This window comes from Lepisosteus oculatus, chromosome 9 (genome assembly GCF_040954835.1).
Source record: "Lepisosteus oculatus isolate fLepOcu1 chromosome 9, fLepOcu1.hap2, whole genome shotgun sequence".
NCBI lineage: Eukaryota > Metazoa > Chordata > Actinopteri > Semionotiformes > Lepisosteidae > Lepisosteus > Lepisosteus oculatus.
In genome coordinates this window covers 40,868,016-40,891,450 of record NC_090704.1, presented here as the reverse complement: position 1 = coordinate 40,891,450, position 23,435 = coordinate 40,868,016, and the positions used below count along the sequence as shown (strand labels likewise).

General features: G+C 40.4%; 1 protein-coding gene across 2 annotated transcripts in view; it reads left to right on the top strand.

Moving 5' to 3' along the window:
* gnav1 (guanine nucleotide binding protein (G protein) alpha v1) overlaps positions 1 to 23,435 on the top strand; it is a 44,653-nt gene that overhangs the window by 1,079 nt on the left and 20,139 nt on the right. For both annotated transcript variants that reach the window (XM_015356643.2, XM_006635146.3), the window contains exons 2-4: positions 958 to 1,049; positions 13,816 to 13,908; positions 17,189 to 17,349. In XM_015356643.2, the coding sequence (XP_015212129.1) occupies positions 958 to 1,049; positions 13,816 to 13,908; positions 17,189 to 17,349 (346 nt within the window). The remainder of the gene's footprint in view (positions 1 to 957; positions 1,050 to 13,815; positions 13,909 to 17,188; positions 17,350 to 23,435) is intronic.

Genomic DNA, 23,435 nt, shown 5'->3' with positions numbered 1-23,435 from the left:
TACTAAATGCATGCATCTGCGAGAATTACCAGGTTAATCGTTTTGTGGACTGCTCGGATTGCAAAACAGACCTGTCCCTAGCCTTTCCAGGATCTACCTGAAACCCCTGCAAGCACACATTTTGGAAATAATGCCAGCTGCCAATTAGTTACCTATTCGAAGAATTTAGTTATGAGCAATCTAGGTGTGTACTCATATTATGGGTTTCAGAAAAGTCGTGTATTCGTACATATTTCATATGAATCCACACAATTCAACAATATTTTTTACATCAATAGGAGCCGTAAGGCCACATGGTGAATACTCTAGAACCAGATAAACACACTATATTTGGACATCCAAGCGCAACTGTAGCTGCCCGATCTCGCATAGCTAAGACATATGTGAACCAGCCTTTTAATTAAAAAAAATCTCTGGGTTCCCTGTACGCTAGAGCTTAGGGTCATGGATGTCCAAAACGCTGATGCTTCTCTTTGCCCTGAAGTGCGCAGCAGCGATTATTGGAAATCTGGTTATTCCTAGTAAGGAGGCTGCCTTCTGAGAGCATAGGGCACAAGACTTGATATAGGACAAGTTTAGAGCGGTATTGTTATAGAGTAGAATTCCAGTGTGTCGGCAGGTTTTCTAGATCTCTTGAAAACACCTGTACCTGAAGATCTGCTAGAAGCATTCAGCCAGTTATGAGCTGATTGAGTTTAAGATCTGTGTTGGAATGAATAACCTGCGAAGACTCTGGCCTTCTGGGACAAGAAATGCTCACACCTGGTTTAGAGATGTGTCTAGCATGTGTTTGTTCAGTCATAGATGTGTATGTTCCTGTTCTGGGGGAGTTTGCAGTGCTATGTGATCCTACGAGTGGAAAAAACCCATGCATGCTTGAGTTTCAGATTTCTAGCAGATGGGATTGCCGGCCAGTCAGGTGGGTTTTGTTCTGATGGTTGTCTTGATGGGTTTTAGGAGCTGCTGAGAGTGGGAAGAGCACCCTGGTGAAACAGATGAAGATCATCCACAGCCATGGGTTCACAAGGAAGGAGCTCATTAGCTTTAAGGTGAGGGTCTGGAGTTCTTTGTCATGGATGATCTCTGCAATGCTAAGCAAGGTTGTCTTCTCTTCAGTCTGGAAAAAGCCTCCAACATACTGAGACAGTTAATCCAACAGGCCACTTCAGGATCAACAATGAAATCAAGACCCAGGGAGATGGTTGGAAATTAAGAGATACTGCTTTTAAACATGTCTTTACAAAAAGAGTTATGGCTATCTGGAGCATTGTTTGTGTTATTCACACATGATTAACAGGAGCTTGGGAGTTTGGATTGTTTTTTTCTCTTGACTCCTTATCCCTTTAAAAACACTACAGTTAATTCCCTGCATTCTTGGAGCTCAAACAGAAGTGGGCATCCATTCAGATACATCCGTCCATCCATTTTCTCACCTTCAAACTCGGAGGAGCCAGATCTTGGCAAGCAACGGGCGCAAGGCAGGGTACACCCTGGACAGGACGCCAGTTCATTGTTCATTCAGACACAAATGCACCAGGGACCGTTTTCCCAGAAGCCAGTTTACGTACTGTACCAGTATGTTGTTGCTCTGTTCGAGGATTCCCATATTTACAGGGAGAATATCCAAACTGCATTTGGCAGTGCTAACCACTGCACCACCATGCAGCCTTGAATTCAAATACAGTGCCAAGGAAAAATCTCATTTAGTGTTCAGACAAGCTGATATAACCATTTAATAAGCAAAGCACAACAGACAAAGCCCTTTGTATTTTTAAGCAATGCACAGTGTGGACAAATGCTAACTTCAACATTACCCAAATTGCTCTGAGACTCATAATGTGCCCAGGAGACAGAACTTCATTTAATCAGGAATACAAAATCACAGAGGGAGAGCTCTTAGTGCGAGTTTTATTTATTTTTGTTTATGGATTCCTTTGAGAAAGTAGGTCCTGTCGGTTTCATGATTATATGGCGCTGATATTAATGTATTTATGCACTTGTTTTGTATACCTGTATGTTGTTTGGAATTTGTGGTCAAATAGTTTGAGTGACTGTGAATTTCTAAAAATCAAGTATAACATGCATTTAAGGTGGGGTTTTTCAAAGCCATGAAAAGGATTGTAATTTTAGAAATTATAGAGAAATGGTGAAATCATGAACAGTGAATTTTTTTAAGTAGCAACTGCTTATTCCTTGGGTTGGGGCTTTAGTGAATTTAATATTTCAAAATGGACAGTATTTCAAGGTACTACTTCATTCATGAAACTGTGTAGTAGTGAGCTAATAACAGTTTGAAGAGCAAATATATCTGTCTTTAATAAAGTGTGACACCAGAAGGAGATTCATAGTGAAAGGTGCAGCAATAAATATGCCTGTCCTCTTCATTCGGAAAGTCCATCACCAGCTCTTTTTGTACTTCATTCCCCCTTGTAGTACGTAGGTAAGCTTATTGATGTATAAAGGGTTAAACAGCTTTATTTAAAGGATTACTGTTCACTAAAGTCTAGCCAGGTGCATAATAGTGAGGCATGCCTGAGGCTCATCTGGTTAATCAAAGATCAAAGAACCCATAGCATGATATTCTGATGGTATTAATCTCAGCTTTAACAAGAGGGTGTTCTGGTCTTTTCTAAGGTGTTCTGCGTTGTGCTTTGTTCCATGTCGTAGAAACTATTGTTTTAAAAGATGACAAATGTAAAGGAGAGTTTTTTTGTTCCCCAAAAAGCTGGACATACTAAATTTCACCGTCGTTATTTGTGTAAAGAATGACATTACTTTATCCTATAAAGTGAAATCGGCAGATCAGCTCCGTAGTACTTAAATGTCAGGAATAAGTATTCCCCATCACCAAATTCCCAAGTAGTAAATGTGTGGGAAAGAGGGCAGTAGATAACTGCACAAGAACATTAGTTGGTTAATCACAAACTCTGATTCCTGAAGTGGAAGACCTATCGTTAATTAAACAGGTTAATATCTAATTTAGGTGGGTAGCTGCGTCAGCATGTGTAGGCTGCAAAGGAACAAGTAATAGGTTTATTCCATGCTGAAAAAAAGAAGAAAGAGAACACAACGTTTCGGCCGTGGAGCCTTCTTCAGGTGTGGCAGACACCTGAAGAAGGCTCCACGGGCGAGACGTTGTGTTCTCTTTCTTCTTTTTTTCAGCATGGAGTATCTAATGTAGCCCAGTGTACCTTCAGGTTGTAGTAAGATGTTAACCTGATGTTAGCCTAACCCTACAGGGGGGGAATAGAACAAATGGTTCAATCAAAAGGGGGTTTAGATTTGATATGCGAGCATTTCACTGTAAAATACGGATACACACTCCGTCCCATTAGAGCAATCCATGCTGTAGGTGTTGCTGCCGAGTCCAAAAAAAACTCAGAGTGCTGAAAAATCTCCAACTTCCCTGCCAAATGAAACATTGTGAAGGATAGAGTGATGTCTTGGTTCTTAAGTATTTGTCAATGTGTACAGTTACAGTGAAATGTGTTTACTTGCAGACCGGGCAAGAGAGGGCAGAACAACAATTGCACTTGAGTTCACAAGGTCAAATAGGGTGGGAACTACTCAGAGTCCAGGATGAGGAATTTGAATCCTTAGGTGTGTTTACATTAACAGAGAAGTGAAGGAATGAACATTCACAATCATGTTTTAGTATAGGTTTACATTTTAAACATTATGTTCTTATGAAACCTTTCCCCTCATTGTCTCAAAAAAATTGATGTCACCTTGCAGACACAGCCACAGTATTCAGCGGTGGAAATGCATTGAATGTATATCTGAAACCACTGGAGAAAATTCACAGAAAACATGGCACGCTCGCCAACAATGTCTTGAAGCTGTTGCCTTCCCATATGTCAGTCTGGAAATTGAATTCAAAAGAATTGTAATTGTATTTATTTGCTATTATAGTACTTTGTGGCGATGAGTCTGGTCATTTGTAAATTGACATGCGGTGAGTTCCACAGATCATAGCAGATGTAGTGCTGAATGGAGGAGCTCTTTCTTGCCGGTGTGGCTCATAAAGTCACAGCAGTCGTAGTTGTTCCAAGATCTGAGAGTGCTAAGAATCCTCAATCCCAGTGCTACTGTATGCTGGTAGTACTCAGTCAATGGTGCTGTGCTGCTTTGGACACCCTGGCTAATAGGCAAGTGGGATTGAGATTCCTTTGAATAGAAGCATTTCTTTAAAATACAAAGTATGGATGCTTAGGCTTCTATCCTGGAGGACATCCTTCCTGCTACATATGACTTCACCTCAGTGGACTGATTCTGGGACACGGGTGTAAATGAGTGTAGTAGAGAACACTCCTCAGACATTAAGTGCTGAGGAATGCAGTACTTTCTCAATAATTCTCAACCTTTTTTTTGTACCAGCAATCAGTTCCAAAAGATCCTTTTTGTTTGCAGGAGAACGCCTATAGAATTCCCCCAGTGCAACTGTGCCTCTCTGGCTCTGTCTGTGAGGTCACAGCTGGGGCTGGTCAGGATTGCTCCAGGGACCAGTGCCAGTTGCTCAATCCATAGGGGACAGAAATCATTGTGCAGCTATACATGCTTACAGCTTGTATAACATCCAGTACACCATATAACATCCTACCCTCCCCCTCTCTGTAAATATTTTCTTCCTTCTCTGTCACATCCTTTTACTTAATATAAAGTACAAGCACGTTTGAGCAATAAATTAGTTTGAGCAATAAACCAGCAACGTTGGACCCAGTTAAATCCCAAGTCCTGGTTTGCAGCTCTTCTTGAGGAATGGAGGGGAAAATTGTCTCGTAAACTAAATGGTGACACATTTGTTAATTCAAGATTCAGGAGTGGATCAATATCCTGGATTATTTTGAGCCTGTCGTGGGGAGGTGGGTGTGGGGAGCAACTTTCAATTTCTGAATATGGCATTTCACAATTACTGGTGTACTGTTTTCTCCCATATAAAACAGCCTAAGAACATTGCTGGAAGGGAGAGAAAATAGATCCATGTTGTGGAAGAAGTATTGGCTGATATATACATACCATGCCAATATTAAATGTGCGTTCACGTACACTTCACTGCTATAATAAAGCAATTCACTGTTTCAGTTGTGGGCAAAGAACAGTTATCTATCTCTGGGCCCCAGTGAGAGGAGACCACCTCAGAGAAACAGAGACATCCGATTCACTACTACTGTGTCTACTGGGAACTGCCTGCAGTCAGAATGTAAAGCAATCCAGCTGTGAACTCTTCCTGTCCCCCTGTGCCCAGAAAAAGAGGCGACTCTGGGGTCTTCAGGAATGTGAAGATTAAAATTGCTCAGTACTTGCTGTGCAGTATGGAATGAAATGTTTTTTTTTTGGGGGGGGGGCAGCACCAATGCACAGTGTTTGTCCTGGCCTCCATCAAAAAAAAATGTTCTTGGCAGGCAGCTATTAACGTACCGAAAAGATTACAATTCATGTAGAGTTAATTATTTTTGGAACAAGCGCAGGATTCCTTTTGTGTACTGAAAGTCCAAAGGTCTCTCTCTGTTCCCTGTGGTTCTGTACAGGAATGTGCTTTGCTGTTGAAAAAACATGGGCTTGCAGCCTGATATACAGTCCTGTCTCTGTCTTCCTCAACCCACAGAACCCACTTTCCCATTAACATGAGTAGATGAGGTGTGAACAAGTGGTGGAAGAGTCAGATGCTGTTTTCACCCCTTTTGGTTCTTCCCACTGTGCTTTTGACAAGTTTCTTCAGCATTTTATAAATTGAAATTGCCTACAACTTTCACAACTGTTTGGTTTGGACATATTTCCTTGAAACGTCAAAGGGGGCAATGCTTAAACCTCATGGTTAACATTCCAGGCAAGGGAGCTTGTTTGAGAAGATTCTTCTTGAACAGGTTGACAAAAATCACACTCGGATTCCAATAGAAAGGGTCTCAAAAGTGGCGGCTGTCACTTTTGTCTGTTTTCCAAGTTCCTTATTTTCCCAGATTAAACAGGTCCTCTGAGGTAGGATGATTTGTATTGGCGTTAAAACTCAAATTCAGAAAGCATAAATACATTTTCCATTTATCGTTGAGATGACACCTGCCTTTGCTGGCATTTTTCTGCTCCACTTGAATGTGTACACCTTTTTTGTATAAGGTTGAGAATTTGAGAATAATGTGTTCACTGGTGTTCTGAGGTGGCGACAGTGTTGTTGACCCATGTTGGTGTCTGTTCTGAAATCAAAACAGTCTAAATGAACTAGTCAGCATCCACTGGCAGATTACTTTATTGAATCCAGCCAAGCTGCCTTGTCTTTTTGGCATTTTACGCTTGTAAATATTTTTGCTGAAGTGTCCTTAGGCAAGCACTTCACCTGCCAGAGTTGGCTCATAAAGGGATCTCTTTTTAGATGAAAGTGAAATCTGGGCACATTCAAACACAACATCTGAAAAATGCAGGTGGTTGACACTGGATATCTGATGACCTGTGTGAGTTTAAGCCAACTAATAAAGAGCAGCTTTTCATTCCACAGTCTCTGTGTGAACCTTGAGTTTTTTATTATGAGTTCCTGATGCTGCAGAATGGAATCCTTTTTAAATGAGGGGCTAGTCTGATTCTCGGGGGGAGATCATTTGTGCAAAACTAGTGAAATTCGCCAGGGGTCTTTATAGGATTTAGTATTATATTAAGTACATGTTTGACAGAGCTTTCTGAATTTTAAAGGGTTTGAAGAGCTCTAAAAGTTAATTGAGAGGTTCACATTTGTATGACTTTGTCTTTGAGTATGTATAACTCAAACCCTTAAAAGTTTACACTCAGAAAGAGACAACTGAAGTGAGATGATGGAACCGACTGGGATATCGTAAGGGTCCTGATGTCTCTCTTCATTGCTACTGTATGTGTTGGAGTACACTTTCAAGCTTCCTGCTGTAACGTTTGCTTTCAGTAAACAGAGGATGATCTGGGTGAGGCTGTTGTTTCGCATTCATGACCAGTAGTCTCTCTGCTGTGGAAAGTCACTCATTGTGCTTGTATCACAACATCCTCTGGTTGCCAAAAAAACACAATGAAACTGTCACGGTGCCCTTCCTGGATGAAACAAACAAAGCGATCTCAGTTGCTGCTGTTACTGGTTCGTTTCAACTGTAAAACGAGTAATGTTGGGAAATACCACTCACATTAGTGTCAGCCATCAGCTATCCTACAGAATATTGTCAACAACACTTTGTCAGTGTTAGCCCAAAACACATTTAAAACTGGATTTGTTGTTTTTTTCTACAAAATGCCATAAAGATGCAACTACTATTACATTTTCTGCTGTACAGTGGCAGTTGTGTGTGTGTGTGTGAAGAAAAAAAAAACTTCCTTTTAAATATGACCTTAAACAGTTCTTTTATTCTTCCCCCTGCTTTTTGTGAAAAAACAAAATAAAGGAATTTTCTAGCTCTTATTGGGGTTCTTGAGTATATATGTAATCTCAAGGAGATAGAAATGCCAACACTCCTCCCCTCTCAGTATATAGCCTACTGTGGTTTAGGAGCTTTTTATGTAGTTATATTAATTTCACATTGCTTAGAACTTGTGAAGTACCATTGAAGTTAGTGTTAGCCATCAGCTATCTGACAGAATCAAACTCTGCAGGCTGGCGTTACTAAAGGATGGATGTAGTTTGAGTTCTTTTCAGTTTGGCACATCCTAATTATGAGGAGTGTGGACACTTTAATAGCTTTAAGTGCTTTGCCTCCCCACAAGCTTGAATACAAGAGTTGCTCACAACTGAAGGCTGTCAGGCAAGATAATGACTGTTCATGCTTCATTGAGGTCTTTTCTCAACCTCTTAGTTAAAAAACTGTGGCTCTATGGCTGCTTCCCAAAATTCTCAGCTTTCTCTTTTAAGCTTCCTTACAGCAGTACTTCTGAAAATAGGAGGCACGCATTTCTGTAAAAAAAAATGATATACTGTCCTTTAAGGTACAATGTTTTTTTTTTTTTACTGTGGAACAATCGTTAAAGTATTGGTTTATCGATTCCTGATCTTCTAAAACACTTAAACACCAGTGAGCCTTGTAACAGCCTTGGTCAAATAAGACAAAACACAAGGCAAGTCAACTAAAGGGATTTCTTTAGATTATGTTTAAATATAATTGTTTTTTTTTAACAAGGCAAACAGAATTATTGTAGTTATTCTCTTTAGTGCTCCTTACTTTTCTCAGTAATTTGGATCAATACTGAGATCTAATCATTATTTTCAACGCTAAATAAAATCAGGTGTTCTTGTCGCTAATGCTACAACAGCCAACTGGTTATTATGAATGAACAGTTCTACCTAGAGCTTGTGTGGCTTAAGGCCACAAAATATTTGTTTCTGGTGTGCTTTTTTTTTTGGTAGGCTACGTGTGCTGTAAATATGACCCGATAGTTTCGGGATATGATCTTAAAACTGATGGAACCTGTTCAGGTCTCCACAGCCGTGAGGTGATGAAACTGTGGCACAGTTCAGATGTGGGTTGGTGTGAGGACAGAGAAACAGTTCTCGAGATTGGACTGGTTAATAATTACATGAGAAGGCGGACCAGTTTTGCGGCATTCCAGATTTTTTAATTTATAGTTAAAAAAACAAGGGTATTATCAGACTTATTCCAAGACTTCATAGAAAACCATATCTTTGAGTTGCTGTCTGTGTAATCTCGTGAGGACAGTAGGATATTCTTGGGAGTGGTGGTTTGGCATGCAGGAGAATCTGAGCATGAAAGCAGCGTTTTTTTTCCTCCCTGCATAACCCATAGAGCACCCACTTCAAAGCCTGCTGCAAATAAACTGTTATTCACTTAATTATATTGAGGGTATGTGAGTCTTAGTGGGGGGGGGAATGCATTGCTACTCGTGTCCTAACAAGATTCATTCATCTCCTATAAGCGACTCTGTGATCCGGAGACTTTCCCTCTAAGACCTCACAAGATGACGTGTGGAAGCTGAATTAGGGTTAAAAGCAGAAGATCACCTGAATAACTCGAGAGGAAATCCCTGTCTGTGGGCGTGAAAGTTGCCTAGGCTTGAGTGGTTTTTACTGCCTTATTTTATTCCAATGAAGAATATAATCCACAACATTAGTCTGTCCCAGTCATTTTAGAACATTGACTGAAACAGAAAAGTAAACTAACCTTTCCCTCTATGGAAACTTGCTTTGCCAAGCAATGAATACATTCAACTGTGAAAGTGAATTAAAGTAAAAGTCTTCAAGAAAAGTGAAATTAATTTGGTATAGCTCAATAACAGTGGCAATTTCCAGACATTATAGGTTACTTAGCTAAAAAAAGCCCATCAAATAAATTCCTGTAATATTTGGTGTTTCTCTCACTGCAAGAGAGGACATCTCAAAATAACCAGTTGGGGAAAACCATGTCATAAAAAGTGTGTTTGACTGAAACAAGCACATGCCTTTGCCTAAAAACTGAAATAAGAGGAAAAATTGCTGTTTTCTGCACCAGTTTGTCTAGTGTGCCTTACCAGTTTCTGAAAAAGATTGTTTCAAACAGTGTAAAATGCAATGCAGCTTTTACCCTGGACTGGTGCCATAGGATGGAGGGTTTCAGTGTTTATGCTGAAATGGAAGCCTGTGACCTCCACTCTCTTTCTTTTTATCCCTTTACAGTGGAAGGAGCTACCTGGGTTTGCCAGGAGGCCTTCAGGCACTTGCTGGGCAATTACGAATGCATTGCACTTAAGGATGCACTGATAAAATAGAAAGCCGATGCATTAAGTATGTTTGCATGGTTCTTTTTATTATAACGCATTATAATACCGTCTGAATTGCAAAGGGAAAACGAGTTCCCTGTTTAGTAATTTAAAATGAGGTACAGGGAGAGATGTGGCTCATATGGCTGAAAGCTTTTTTCCCCCGCTTCCTCTGAACATTGTGACTTCATTACTAACCACAGTGTTCCTGATGGCCTGTCATGCATCAGCCCTTTCAGGCACTGATCTCCCCACAAGCACAGGAAAGGCTATTGTTCCCATGTGAAATGAGAAACCGGACTCAAACTCCTTGAAAATTTCTTTTTTTTTTAAGTCTATGCATGCACAGAAACTTGAACCTTTCTAATAGGCACAGTGAATTTCACTCATACATTTTAAAGATAGAGGAGTTCAGAACTCCAAAGTTTAGAAAATGCAAAGCATTCCGAATTCCTGCACCCTGTTGTTAACGCAAACATATGTAATCTGAGCCTTTGTGGAGGAAACAAAGGAGAGACAACAAAATTAGCTTGGCTGTGTTATCTTACAGCATATGCAGCATATGGTCCAGATTTAGTGGCTTCAAGGTATTCCTGGCATTCGTCTTTCTTGATTGAAATGCTGCAGTTATAAAGTTACATATGACCTGAGGGCCATGAGCGACTTCTTTGTTTTGGGCTTCTTAAGCCTAGTCCTTACACACTTTTCTCAGGGTTAATGAAACATGGCATGATTTAGCTCCAGCATCCTCAATTAGAAAACATTTGTAAAGACTGTGTAAGTATGAAATGGCTTTGTAGTAAAATCTTAAGGGGAAAAATAACTCTACCGTTCTGGAAAATGAAACATTTGACACTAAATGCAAAAAAAAAAGCCATTATATCGGGCCACATGAATAGATTTTGGACTGCTTTGGCTTCTTGTGTCTTTGAGGGCTGAGCGTGACCTGATGTGGATCAGTTGAAGCAGACTTGTGGGATTCTAAAACGGGAATAGGCCTTGATTTGCGAAGCAGAATTTGTTGAGTTGAGTAAAAGACCTGGCAACCTGCGCTGACACTGAATCGCAAAGCCGCCTGCGATACATCCGGACAGAGCTGTGAACAATGGAATCTGTGTGGAGTTTGGATTTGCAATGCAGCCTTGCTCCACAAAGCAGCTGACCACAGGATTAGGTTAGAAGGCGGAGTCCTGACAGCAGGGGCAGGTGGCAGCAGGCGTGGCATGGCCTGTCTGCAGTTCACCTGTGTCCTTTACAAACAAAGCCAAGAGCCTGGTTTAGACTCCGCTGCCTTGGAAACCTAATATGGTGAAACCTTCTCGATCATACTAAACAGAAATCAAACACAATTCTGTGAATATGAAAATAGCAAACTGAAACAGAAATGATGAAGCACCTGAAGCAACTGATTCCAGCCTAACAGGTTTAGTACGATTTTGTTCAAAACTTGAACAGCTTGCGACAAAGAAATTAAAAATGTAATCAAGAAATAATATACAATATTCTGTTATATATTATTGCCTTTAATTCCTGTGGGTTTAGAAGGTTTAGTGCTACAGCATGCAAACTTGTGCCTGCTTTTAAAAGATTACTTAACATTAAAAGATGCCTTTTACAAGATCACTTAAAATAATCCAAACAACAAACTGACAAGAAAATGTCTAGGCGTTTTGAAAAAATAAGAGGGAACCCGACTGTGCTTCATTTAAAGGAGCGTACAGTGTGTAATTTTAAATGATTAATTAATTCACAGAATACACTTACACCTCTCTTAACACACATTGCATGTAAAGCACAATTCAGCTGGCCACAGTCTATACACTGACCCCACTTGAATTGTGACTTCAATATTGGAGAGAGCAAACAGCAAAACTTTATTACAGCCGATCTAGTAATGTGTGCCGCTTCTCTGGTTGTATTAATGGAGAGTGTATATATATTTGAAAGCACTTTCATCTACTTCAGGATTGCAGTAATGGAGTTGTGAAGGGTGAAAGGACGAGGCAAGCCACTGAACTCGGGATCAGCTGCTGGAGGGGGAGGCTAGCCCTCTCCAGTCTGGATTCTGCTCTGCACGCTTGACAGGAGCTGCTCTTTCTCTGCTGCCGATCCCCTTCGCTCAGCATGAGCTGCCTCCGTTTCCTTTGTCTTCATCTTTCTGGATCTCGCTTCCATCTTCAAGACTGCGGGTCACTCTGATGTGGCACTGCTAGTCCCCAAGCCATCTTCTTCTGGGTGCAGTCCCGTCTTCTGAAACACCCTGTCACGCCCTGAGCTTTCTTTCCTCTGTAGGCCTCTCCATCACCTTTTCCTCTTGACTGCTACAGTACCTCACCCTCTCCCATGAATCGTGGTGGTTCTCTTCACCCCCCCCCTCCTCTGTTTCCCACACATTTCTTGTTCTCCACGCTCCAGCAGCTTCTCCTTGAGCGACATTTGCAGAGTCCTTCCCTCCCACTGCAGCTGTTCTGCCCAGCTCCAGGCTCTGGTGCTCACACACAGACTGTCCCAGCTCCTGTTCGCCAGTGCTATCCGCCCGCTTCAGCAGCTCATCCCAGAGTAGTGCGGCTTGCCTCGTCTTTTCACGTGCAACTCCCTTACTTCAGTCTGTCCTTTGGCTCCTTACTGCTGCACACTTTCAGTTCAAAAGCCCATTCCTGTCTTCCGCTGTCAAAACTGCTCACTCCTGCTCTCTTTCCTTTATCTTTGCCTGAACTCCCCCTTTCTCCTCCTCTCCTCCACCAGGATAACAGCTGTTCCCATTACCTGTTTTCCCCACTTCGTCTGTCCAGAGAGCACCTTTAATCCGTCTGCTCTCAAACCACATCTTTCAATAAAGGTGAATTGCGCTACAGCGTATACTCACAGTGGGTTTCACACCCTTAAATGTGCCGTGTGTGTTATGCTTGCACTGTGATGTGGTACTAAAGTGTTTTTGCCAGCAGGAGTCCTCATGTCAAAGGCAGGAAGGAGGAACCAATAGTTCTGGAATTGCAGCAATATCCCCACTCTTTGATGATAAACAGGAAAAGTGTGGATATAGGATACAAACTGATACTAATGGAGTATATAAATTCCAGGTGATAGTTTGATATTTTCAAATAAATGCACTTGTTTTTGGTAGTGGTGATGCAAATCAACCTGGTTTCCATTTTTTTTTGCGGACATTTTGTCTGTTTTATAACTGTGATTGTGCTGTAGTGTGAAACGCATGACTGGACTACAGGGATTTTATTTTTTTCTGATCTAAAATGCTGCAAGTAAACGCAGTACTGTGATTCACCCTCTACACTGTATTGCACTAATGGTTCAATTCTCCCTATAATTATCTAACTTGCAAATTACACGTGTTCATTGTGGAATATAAACCAACAGACTGATTACATTACTGCTCTGTATCCACACTTCCTGTACATGGTTTTAGTTTGTGATATTTTTATTTTGTTTCTTTGGCATTTGCTTTGCTCTTTCAGTTTGTGCTAGTGTTATTCAGCCATGAGCTATTTCATTATTCTTCACCTTATTATAACTGCATGATTGTTCCTCGTACTAAAAGTAATGTAAATCTTCTGTACTGTAAGCCAACCTGGGTAAGGGTGATAGCTTAGCAAATAAGTATATTGTCAAGTATATATGCACACATTAACCCATCGAGCTTGAATGACAAAAGCCTGGAACCTCTTATAAAATGCCGCCTTGTCAGTTGTAGTGAGATGGGTGGCAGGGTATTTGAGTATATAACGCTGGGAAAGGAAAGTCTGAAGTCTTGCAGTGATAACATAGTGAGCTGGTCATTTGGTATGGAGTTAGGGAACTGTCTTTCTCCTGAAGTTTAGTAATTCAGCTGTATATAACACATTCATACTGTAGATATTTTTTGGATCTACCCAGTCAAGTCCAATTACTAATTATGTCACTATTAAACTTTTAAGGATGCAAATGCTACATTTTCACGTACTTACAGTTGAATCACTTATTAGTGTTTTGGTTTAAACCTACATTAGAGTGTGGATGTGTATTGTAATTTGTCTGTTTGTTCTTTCCAACTAATCCTTTTAAGAATTATAGAGTGTTTTAAGGAGTGAATAAGTGTTGGCATTATCTTTTCTAATTGTTTCTCTTTAGCCTGCTGTGCTGGATAACCTGCTGACATCCATGAAGTTTGTTCTGCACGGAATGGGCGTCTTAAGGATCAATTTGGCGAGCAGTAAGAACAAGGTAAGAAGTCATCAAAGATGAAACTTTGACTTCCAACAGCTGCACAGACCATGGATCTTAATCAAGAAGAAGCAGCATTTGTCAATGATATTTTTGAAATTAGAAGAAAATCGGAATTTGTAATGATGAGAAAGAAGGTTTTGTTCTTAAAAGATTAAGATGAAAAATGGGTTAAAGTGAAAAGACCTACATACTGATCTGCTACAGTACATACTCATCCCAATGAGTAATGATTGTGGGTTATCTTTGAGGTTATTGCAATGGCTCTTGTGGAAACAAGAGAAAACAGTTTATCTGTGCACAAAGCTTACATTGTCAAAGATATTAGAGTAGACTGCATTAGACTTCTGTTAAAAGGAATGCATATCTAAATTGTCTCCTTAATTGCATAATCATGCCAACACCAATAGGCTCCTCAAATACTGAACACACCCTCAGTGCTATGAAGAATGCAGGTATTTCTATTTTACAGAGGCGTTTCCAGTTCTTGAACGAGGTCTACTGAGGACAAAAATCTGCTTGTGGCTGCTTTGGTAAAGCTAGAAGCACCACTATGTTATTATGTGTTATTTTAAGAAAGTAGAACAACACTAGGTGGCAGCTATGCACTGCCATTTCTTTCTCATCAGTGGTACTGTGATGTTTGGGTCAAGGCATTTAGCAGGTTTCTGTGGTCTGTAAACTGTGTACTTGGCTGCTGCTTCAGAGACTCATATGGGATGTTTATATTCCAGTACTGTACCTTGTATCTGCACAGCTCCTTACTAAGTTAAAGGTTTGTTCTTAAAGGCAACATAGATCTTACTTATCCAATAATGGCTTGATTTGCTCTCCCAAGGCAAAAACTCAAAACGAGAGATTAAGGGCAGGTTTTGGGATTTGGATCGTGTATTGACTTGTCTTAGTTCATCTCTCAGATGAAGCACATGATAGTGTTTCACCTAATACTTATCCTTAGATCGCGAGTCTTAATGTCACTGTAGTGTTTTCGACTGTGCGTTTTGCTGCTGTTCCATGAAAATCTTGCGGCGCAGATTGAAATGTGCTCTGTTGGCGGCAGCACACAGCATGCCTTGCCACACTGAATCTGTTTGAGCCGGAATGTGGGAAGTCTTGGCAAGGAGGACAGTGAGGTTATGGGCAAAAAGGCCAAGTTGGCATGCCAGGCTTGCATCACCGAGGAGCCCTCTGTGGCAACTCTGCCCTTTCTGCTCTGGTTGCAGGGTGGTGCTGCTGTTCTCGGAACAAGATGAGCATGTTTGGATTTGAATTTTATTTAAAGTCTTCTGATTTGATGTTCATATTGATTTAAAAAAGTAAGTCACGGCAGTAAATGCCACCTGGACAGACGAGGGAGGGAAGTGATGGATGGTATGTTCTCGGTCACGATCGGGTCTCTTTTTAGTCTTTGTTAAGCTGCGCAGGTGGTTTGCTACAATGCACAACAATTTGCCTCATAAATCTTCTGTCAGGATGCACTGCTGTACAGCACAGCTCAGCGTAATGCCCCCCAAGATCTATTTGTCTTAACTTCCAGTCGCTCCGCCTGTCCTCGGATTCTTTTCAGTGGACACAGCTGTAAGGCACTAAGGCAGCTGTGTAGAAGGCATCTCGTGTCTTGTGTTTCTGCTTTCCCCTGATTCTGTTTTTGTTGTTCTGTGTTTGCAAATGTCTCTCTTGTCTGTAGCGATTCACTCTCCCTCTAAGGCTGAGTACGTTTTGTGTGCCAGAACAATGTTTGCCCAACGTTTGGCAGTTTCAAGAAACTCACTCAGGCATCATTCCTTAAAATAGTTACGTGCCATTCTCTTTGAATAACGGAGAAATAGGGGGTTGAGGTTAAATAACAATAGCAAAAAGAGATGTAATTATTATTTTTTGTATTATTTAGGCACTTAGTTAAATTACAGCTTGTCTGCTCATTATCTTTTCATTAGGACAACAGATGCTTTAATTAGCAGCTGTTTTAAAGATGATACTGTGCAATGTAATTAAGCATGTTTAAGCATTCATCTCCTCAATTATGTGCAAAAGCTAATAGCTGTGAGTTAGATATGAACTTGAAAAAGAGATTTTCATTCAGACTTAGTTGCTCGACTAATGTTAAGTGCTATTAAGCGTGCCTGTAATTAAGCTTCTAATATCTGCTAATATGTTTGGGACTTTGGCTATAATAATGTGCATTGTAAAATGTAATTGAAACAATGTTTTAAGACTGCCCAGTTTGAAATTAATAAAGAGCTGAAAGAAAAAAAAATGTGACAAGCTGTTATTTGGTGCAAACTTACAGGATCTGAATCCAGGTGCTCTTTGCCATTATTTGCCTGGTGTATGAAAGCTTGGTTTTAGTAAGTTAGTTTGACCCACACAGCCCTGGCAAATCACGAAAGGGTTTAATACACAATACTGGCTTTTGTCTTGCACAAGGCGGCCACACACTTACATTATACGACTGAAATCAACAGTACTGGCGGATGGGATTGCAGCCATGGTTTGTTAATTTGTGCCCATTTAGCTGAAGTGCCTTGCTTGAAACAAAAACTGGGCCCTGCTAGGATCTGAACCTGCAGCTTTCCAGTTATGAGTCCAGAACCCCAGCCACTCCACTCCTCTACAATGCTGCCACTGGCCGCACCTAATTGAGAAACCTCCACTTCTTGTTTTTGCCGCACTATTGTAGAGTCTGTTGATCCAAGCAGTAATGACCAGATAGTTTTTTTTTCCCTCTCTGGCCGCACCTCATGAATGAATGTCTGCTCTGCTTGTCCCATCCCTGCAGTAAGTCGAGTGAGTGCATGTTCGGTGCCTTTTGTGTATGTGTGTCTTGCCCTGTTCTACCATTCATCTGCATGTGCTCTGGTTATATGTGGGTCATGTTAATTGTTCTCAGTCAACAATTGTGTATGGTACTGCTCTTGCAAGATGAGGAGGAGATGGCAGAGCTCATTTTCTCTTAAATCTCTTTAACACGCTCTCTTTTCCTTTTAAGGTGTTTACTTTGAGATGACGTTGCTGTTAAAACGAAGGGAAACCTTTTAAAATACGCATTGTCTAGGTTAGCAATGCACACAGCTTGTATTTAAACAAAATGTAACTGAAAAGAAGAGATTCCTCTCTTCTGTGGTGCTTTACAGCACAGGTAAGTCCTAGCGAGCCCTTTCTGGGTGCTGTTCTTTTCTGCTTGCAGGTGTGTGCACATTTTGTTCTTTTTGGTGGTGCTTTTTTGTGATTTCAGCTGCTTGCTTCTTGCCCTAATAAGCCCTCGCTGGCTCGTCCCCAGGTCCACGCTCACTCGGTGCTGTCCTGCGGGCGCTGCTTCGACGAGGACCAGGTGCTGTTCCCCTTCGTGAGTCACGCCCTGCGCTGCCTGTGGGCCGACCAGGGCGTGCGCGTCGCGGCTGCTCGCGGCTACGAGTACGAGCTGAATGATTCGGCCATGTAGTGAGTACTGCCCCCCTCCCCATCTCTACCTGCAGGAGAGACCCTGCCTTTGTCAAACCTCTTTGCTTGAGAATGCTGTCGCATTCATTAATGGACAAGTGCTCAAAAATTGACTTCTCCAAATGCTGAAATGACGTACATGACCCCAGCCTCCTTTGACGTTGAAACTCATCTCCTAATTTGCTTCCTAATTAAAAAGGAATGCATGGAATGAATGGCCCCCTTTGAATGCTTTTTGGTGTTTTAGTGACGAAGGAATACCATGGCTAATTGCTAACTTTAAAGCCGTCTCTTTATTTGCTGGCTGGAGTCTCACCTTGAACAGAATCTCGCAAACAGGGTCTGGGGATGGTGGAGTAGAGTTTGGAGGGAGGGGGTAAAGTTTTTTTTTTCTTCAAAGGGCCTGTAAAGGTTTCTGTCACAGTGTTGATTAAAGACATCGTGGTGTCCTGGGAGTGAGAGCTTTGGATGGTGAGGAAGGCTTATCCGATGGAGAGAGACAACTGACAACCAGAAAATTATTACTTTCATATTGCCAAATAACAAGAGAAAACTCAGACGTTCTGGCAAAAATTGAGTGACCTGCTGTGGCAGTGGTTCTCTGAAAGCATCATCTTACGTTTTATGGGCAAGACTCCATAGTATCTGATGTGTGTGACTGATGGCTGGTGAATTCTTTCTTTAGAATTTCTTTTCAAGAATTTTTTAAACATTGTTTGAGCACAACCTATTGCTGAAGTTCATTGGTTCTAGAATGGGATGTGGAGATGAGCTGAAGATCATTTCAATCAATCTCTGTTAACTTGTAATTTCTCCTGTCTCATGTCATTTACTCATGTCATGTATACTCATTACCTAGGTGACAGAAGGTCTTCATCTTAATCAGCAATTAACTCCTCATTCCAATATTGTTCAGTTCAGTGTTTCAGTGGATGGCACTATTGAAAGTGTTATCTCATGGGGCAGGCAAGACCCACAGTTTAATTACAGCCATTTCTTGATTACAATCCATACTTCATGACTTCTGCTTATTCATACTCCTTATCTCTTCTGCTACTGTAGTCTTGCCAATTTTTTTAAAGAAATACCTGTGATTGCTCTTTGAACACTTGTCATTTTGTATGTTCGGAGTTCAGTATTTGCCAGAGAAAGAAACAAACAAACAAAAAAAAAAGCCAGGTCATTGAATAGCACAGAAAGGCCATCCTACTCATCAGGTTCAGCTGGCAAGAAATTAAAACAGACTTACTAGTTTCACTCGACTATAATATATTTGTATCAAAAACATTGTGCACAATATCAAAAAATGAGAAACTTTTCTGCCAGATTTATTTTCTTTAAAAAAAACTCTGAAACTTTAATTGAATTAAATTTAATTTAAAAAATGTTTTGAATTGAAGATTCTAATGTTGGCTTTAACTTTTTTCTGTTCTCAAACGTATGTTAGGGTTAGGGAAAGCCTGTCCTCTCTATAGCTCCGGTACTCCCTTACATAAAGGCAGCAAATGTAGCTGGAGAAAACCACAAGGCAGGTTGCAAGTGTCTGCTGAATTTATGATACTGAGCATTTTATCTGTAAAAAAAACGCTTTCACAATTATGATATTTTCCCCGTGAACTTTAGTGACACAAAACTAAACTTGCCCAACTTATTCAAATAATTTATACCAGCAGTGCGAACACATCTATCTTGCCATCAGGGCAGTGTTGCTATAGACTTTTTCTTCAAGCACAGTTCATCAGCTGAGAATTTGTGTTTCTGACATTTCAGAAGGAATGTTTGCTTCTTGGAGTCTAATTGACAGTTAACAATATAAAGCAAAGCAGAAAGCCAATTAAGGCCAAGGCAAGATAAATTTGATGTTGGTTTGGTGATGCACAGAGTAAATGTCACTTAAACACAATTTCTGTTTTTTAAAGTCTTTTTTTATATATGCAAACATCATTTGCGGTATGTTACAGCCATCATATAATCGCTTATATTATCACTACTCGGCGGTCACTTTAACAGAAAATGGCACAGAGGTTGTGCCATTGTTGGAGCATTAATGTACTTCATTATTAAAAACTGAAAACCTGTCCTGGAATTACTCTTGTCAAAATGAGATGTTATTTATACTATAGGTTTCAGACAAATAGAATGTTTGTTCCTGTTTAAATACCTTTAACTTAATGATCAATTTCTTAGTTATTGTTGTCCTATCTGGGTTTTTCAAGGCATTTATTAAATGGTAAATCACACATTAGAGATCCAATTTTTTTTTTTTATCATAGCCGCAGTCCCTTTGAAGCCCATAGAGAGTGACAGCATGACAAATAATGGAGATACCTCTAGCTTTTCCATTCATTTACAGCAGAAAAATGTTACTGAAGAGGCAGTACCCTCAAATAAAGTTGCTATGGAGCATGTCCTGATGCAACTGCAGTTCGACGGCAAAATTACAGCAGAGCTGGAAGGGAATAGCTTCTGGTACAATTGCGCATTAAAAGCTTACGCAGAAACAGGAAACATGGAATTGTTAAAAAAAAAAAAGAAACCCTCCACACACTTGGTGGATTTAGAACTCATCTAAAGTAAGCGTTTCCATCTTTCCATTTCCATTCGCCTCTTCAATATAAAGCTAAAGGTTTCTAAGAAAGGTGAGACTAATACAAAAGTGAGCATGACACTAACAGGAACAAAGACCTGAGAGAACGAATGTGCTGTAAACTTCCAAATAGATGATGGCTCTTATTTTTAAATGCGCAGTAGCTGAAATTATGTATTTCTGTGTTTCACTAAGTGATAGTATTAGTATTTTAAGGTGTTTTCTCATTATAAGTAAGAACTCCAGAAAGCTTATAAATAAAAGGGAGCCATTTGTCCCCTCTTGCTGGTTGGTTGCTTCTAGTTTAATGATCCCAGGATCCCTGTGAATTGTTTGTTGAATGCTTCGATGGAACCAGCTTCAACAACATGATTAGGCATTTGCTATTTGGATTCCTACAGTCTTCCGCTCTGTAAAAAGCATGGTCTCCTCTGTCCTGAGTGCTCGCAAGCTTAATTTCAGTTACTCAGTTTTAATTCCAGCAGCTACCATAACCCCCTGAAAGCATTGTACAAACAAAATACAGTAAATGCAACTCACAACTGGCAGCCCACTGAAGCTCAGCAGGTGTGAGCCTGGGAAAGCTCAGGTTGCTGCTGGAAGAGGTGTTAGTGGGGCCAGCAGGGGGCGCTCACCCTGGAGTATGTGTGGGTCCTAATGCTCCAGTATAGTGACGGGGACACTATACTGTTAAAAGATGTCATCGTTTGGATGGCTGTAAAACCGAGATCCTGGCTCTCTGTGGTAATTAAAAATGCCAAGGCGTTTCTTGAAAAGAGTAAGAGTGTTCCCCTGGATTTGACCAAAAGTTCCCATTGGCCTTTACCAGTCATGGCTTCCTAATAATCCCCATCTCTGAACGGAGAACTCTGTTCTCTCCCCACTGAGGACTGATGTGTGGCGAGTGTACTGGCGCACTCTGGCTGCTGTCGAATCATCCAGCTTTGAGTGGAGTGTCCAGAAAAGCTCTATATAAGTGTAAGGAATTATTGTTAAATGGTTCATTATGTTAAATAATAGCTTAGATGGAATACTCGCAAGATTTTATCTTTTTTTGTAGCTTCGATGGCATGAGATTTTTGTTTTCCAGCCACTTTTGATTTTTGTCCTCAGGGAGAAACTGAGACTGTATAATTTTTTTTCTGTGGTTTCATAGCTGTAGATTGCTTGGGGCTCCAGGTGGTGTTTAATCACATCTTCTCATTTAAGAGGATTACTCTCTGGCACCTTGAGGGTACTTAGACATGCTTCTTTTGTCACAGCCTTCTTCTTCTCATTGAATTTATTTTAAAGAATAAAAAAGCCAGGCATATTTCACACACACCGTGTTCTTTCTGTAGCATGACAATGTGAATTCTTCCTTTGGAATTCTGCAAGGCATCTGCATAATTTGTCAGGGTGTTTTTTTTTTTGTTTTGGAGCTCTTTGAAACTTTTTTCAAAAGCAATTTTTTCTTTTTGGTTTTGGAGTATCCCCAGTAACACTATGCAAAAATAAATCTACTTTAATGGTTTTCTTTCACTTGTGTTGAGAACAGAAACAGATTTGTTTGGGGATTCATGAAATCTATATGAATTAACTCCATTAATAAGTCTGTTATTCCATATGGAATCTCAGGTTTATTTTTCAGTGAACGTTCTTGAAAATTTGTCTATAAATTAGAGACTGTGACTTATTTCATCAATAGTGTAGCTAGATGTTCAGATGGGTGCATGATTGTGTGTTTGTCTCAAACAAAAGAGAAAAGAGAAGGCTTCTGGCTCTTTTCATTAGCTTTGAAATGTTTAAACACTTATTTAAACAACTGGTGGACCTACAACCAGGGAAACCCCCCGAGTGTCTTCTCAACAGACTGTAGGTAATTAGCTAAATGAAGTGAACAAGCTTCCTGTGTTCAGCCAGTTCGCAGCCACACGCTGGCTGTCTGAGTGTCTGAGCATCAATGTGCTGCAGAGCAGAGGGATGTTAACAGCAATTAGTGCCCAGTGCAATCCGGGCAGGTTTTAAATGTTGAGCATTTTTTTCCCGTAGCTAAATTAAATCTTTAATTCATTTCTTCATGTTGTGGAGGATCAGGGAAGGAGATTTTTCAAGTACAATGAAAGGATATGGTATGTGTTCATTATACCAGTTCACACCCGAAGAAGGCTCCACAGCTGAAACGTTATGTTTCCTTTCTTCTCTTTTCAGCATGGAATTAACCTCTACTCGTTCCTTATATTGTTTGCTTGGTTCATGAAAGACTCAGAATCTTGGGAATTTAATCAAGTGTGTGTCTCCAATAAGGATATTGCCTTGTCCTTGGCATGAAATATGGGACTGTGAGTTTCATTGCAGGTCTTTTGTGCTTGTAAAAGACAACTAATGCTTTATAAAATATGCTGTTTTCCTCTTGGTTTTTGTGAGGTGCATGCAGTTAGCATAAAATGCCTAGTTACAGGACTCTGCAAAAGCTGTGGTTTTTAATTTTGTATCGATTTACCTAAAATATAAGATGTGGGATTAACTCCAGACACTGATTTCTTATATAACAAAACATATTTTGGAAGCAGAATGGAATTTATTCCACCAGTTTAAATGGTGACATAACAATTCTGGATGGAATAAGCCAGACTTCAGCGCTGTTCTGTATATCTGAGGGGAAAGAAGGATGCCTCAAAATAAGAAAAGGTCAGGCTCTCAAGTTTCAATGTTCTTTGATATATGACTGTTGATGTTTTTCAAAATGGTGGGACAGGAAGGTAGTTTCCAAAGGGAGCCTGTGCCCTTTGTGTAGCTTAAACACAATACAAGTCTTGACACCTGTCAAAACATTTGCTACCAGATATAGTGTCTTATCTGTTTGAATGATCATAAACTCCAGTTTCCCATTTCTGCTGAGAAGCGAGTGGGTGCCTGGTTCTGTCATTGTGAAATACATTGATAGTTACAATTTGTCAGGGCAGTTCTGACTCCATTGACACTCTGAATTAAACACTGTAGCATGATAGCACTGCCTTTCTGCTACTTTTTGCCTTAATTGAATATACTGTTTATTATTACACGTATAAAAAAGTTTAAGAAGCTTTGAAAATGTGGAAAGATGATTTTTTTTAACACTTTGTATTTCAAGGTATCCATTAAAGGTGGAATTCTTTGTCTCCCTTTTGCGTCTTACTACAGCAGGAGAAAATAAACATTATCTCGGGGACCAGGTGCTGAATATTATAGTGTGAGGGACAACCATTTAGCAAGCTGTCAGACTTGGAGGGAAAAGAACAGGCAGATTCGTCATTTGAAGTCAATAATGTGTCTGTCAGTAGAGGCCTGATGTCAGCATGGCATTTGGATTATCCCGGCATGACAGTTTACACAAAGAGGATGCAGTGAGCCCTTTTTTTCGGCTGGCGTGTTGGCAGGTGCTGTCTGAGGCGACAGAAGTCAGGCCTCCTGTTCTCCTGCCCCTCTTCCATTTGTGCGCCGACTGATTCCTTGGAAAAAATAATCATATCTTGGTTGT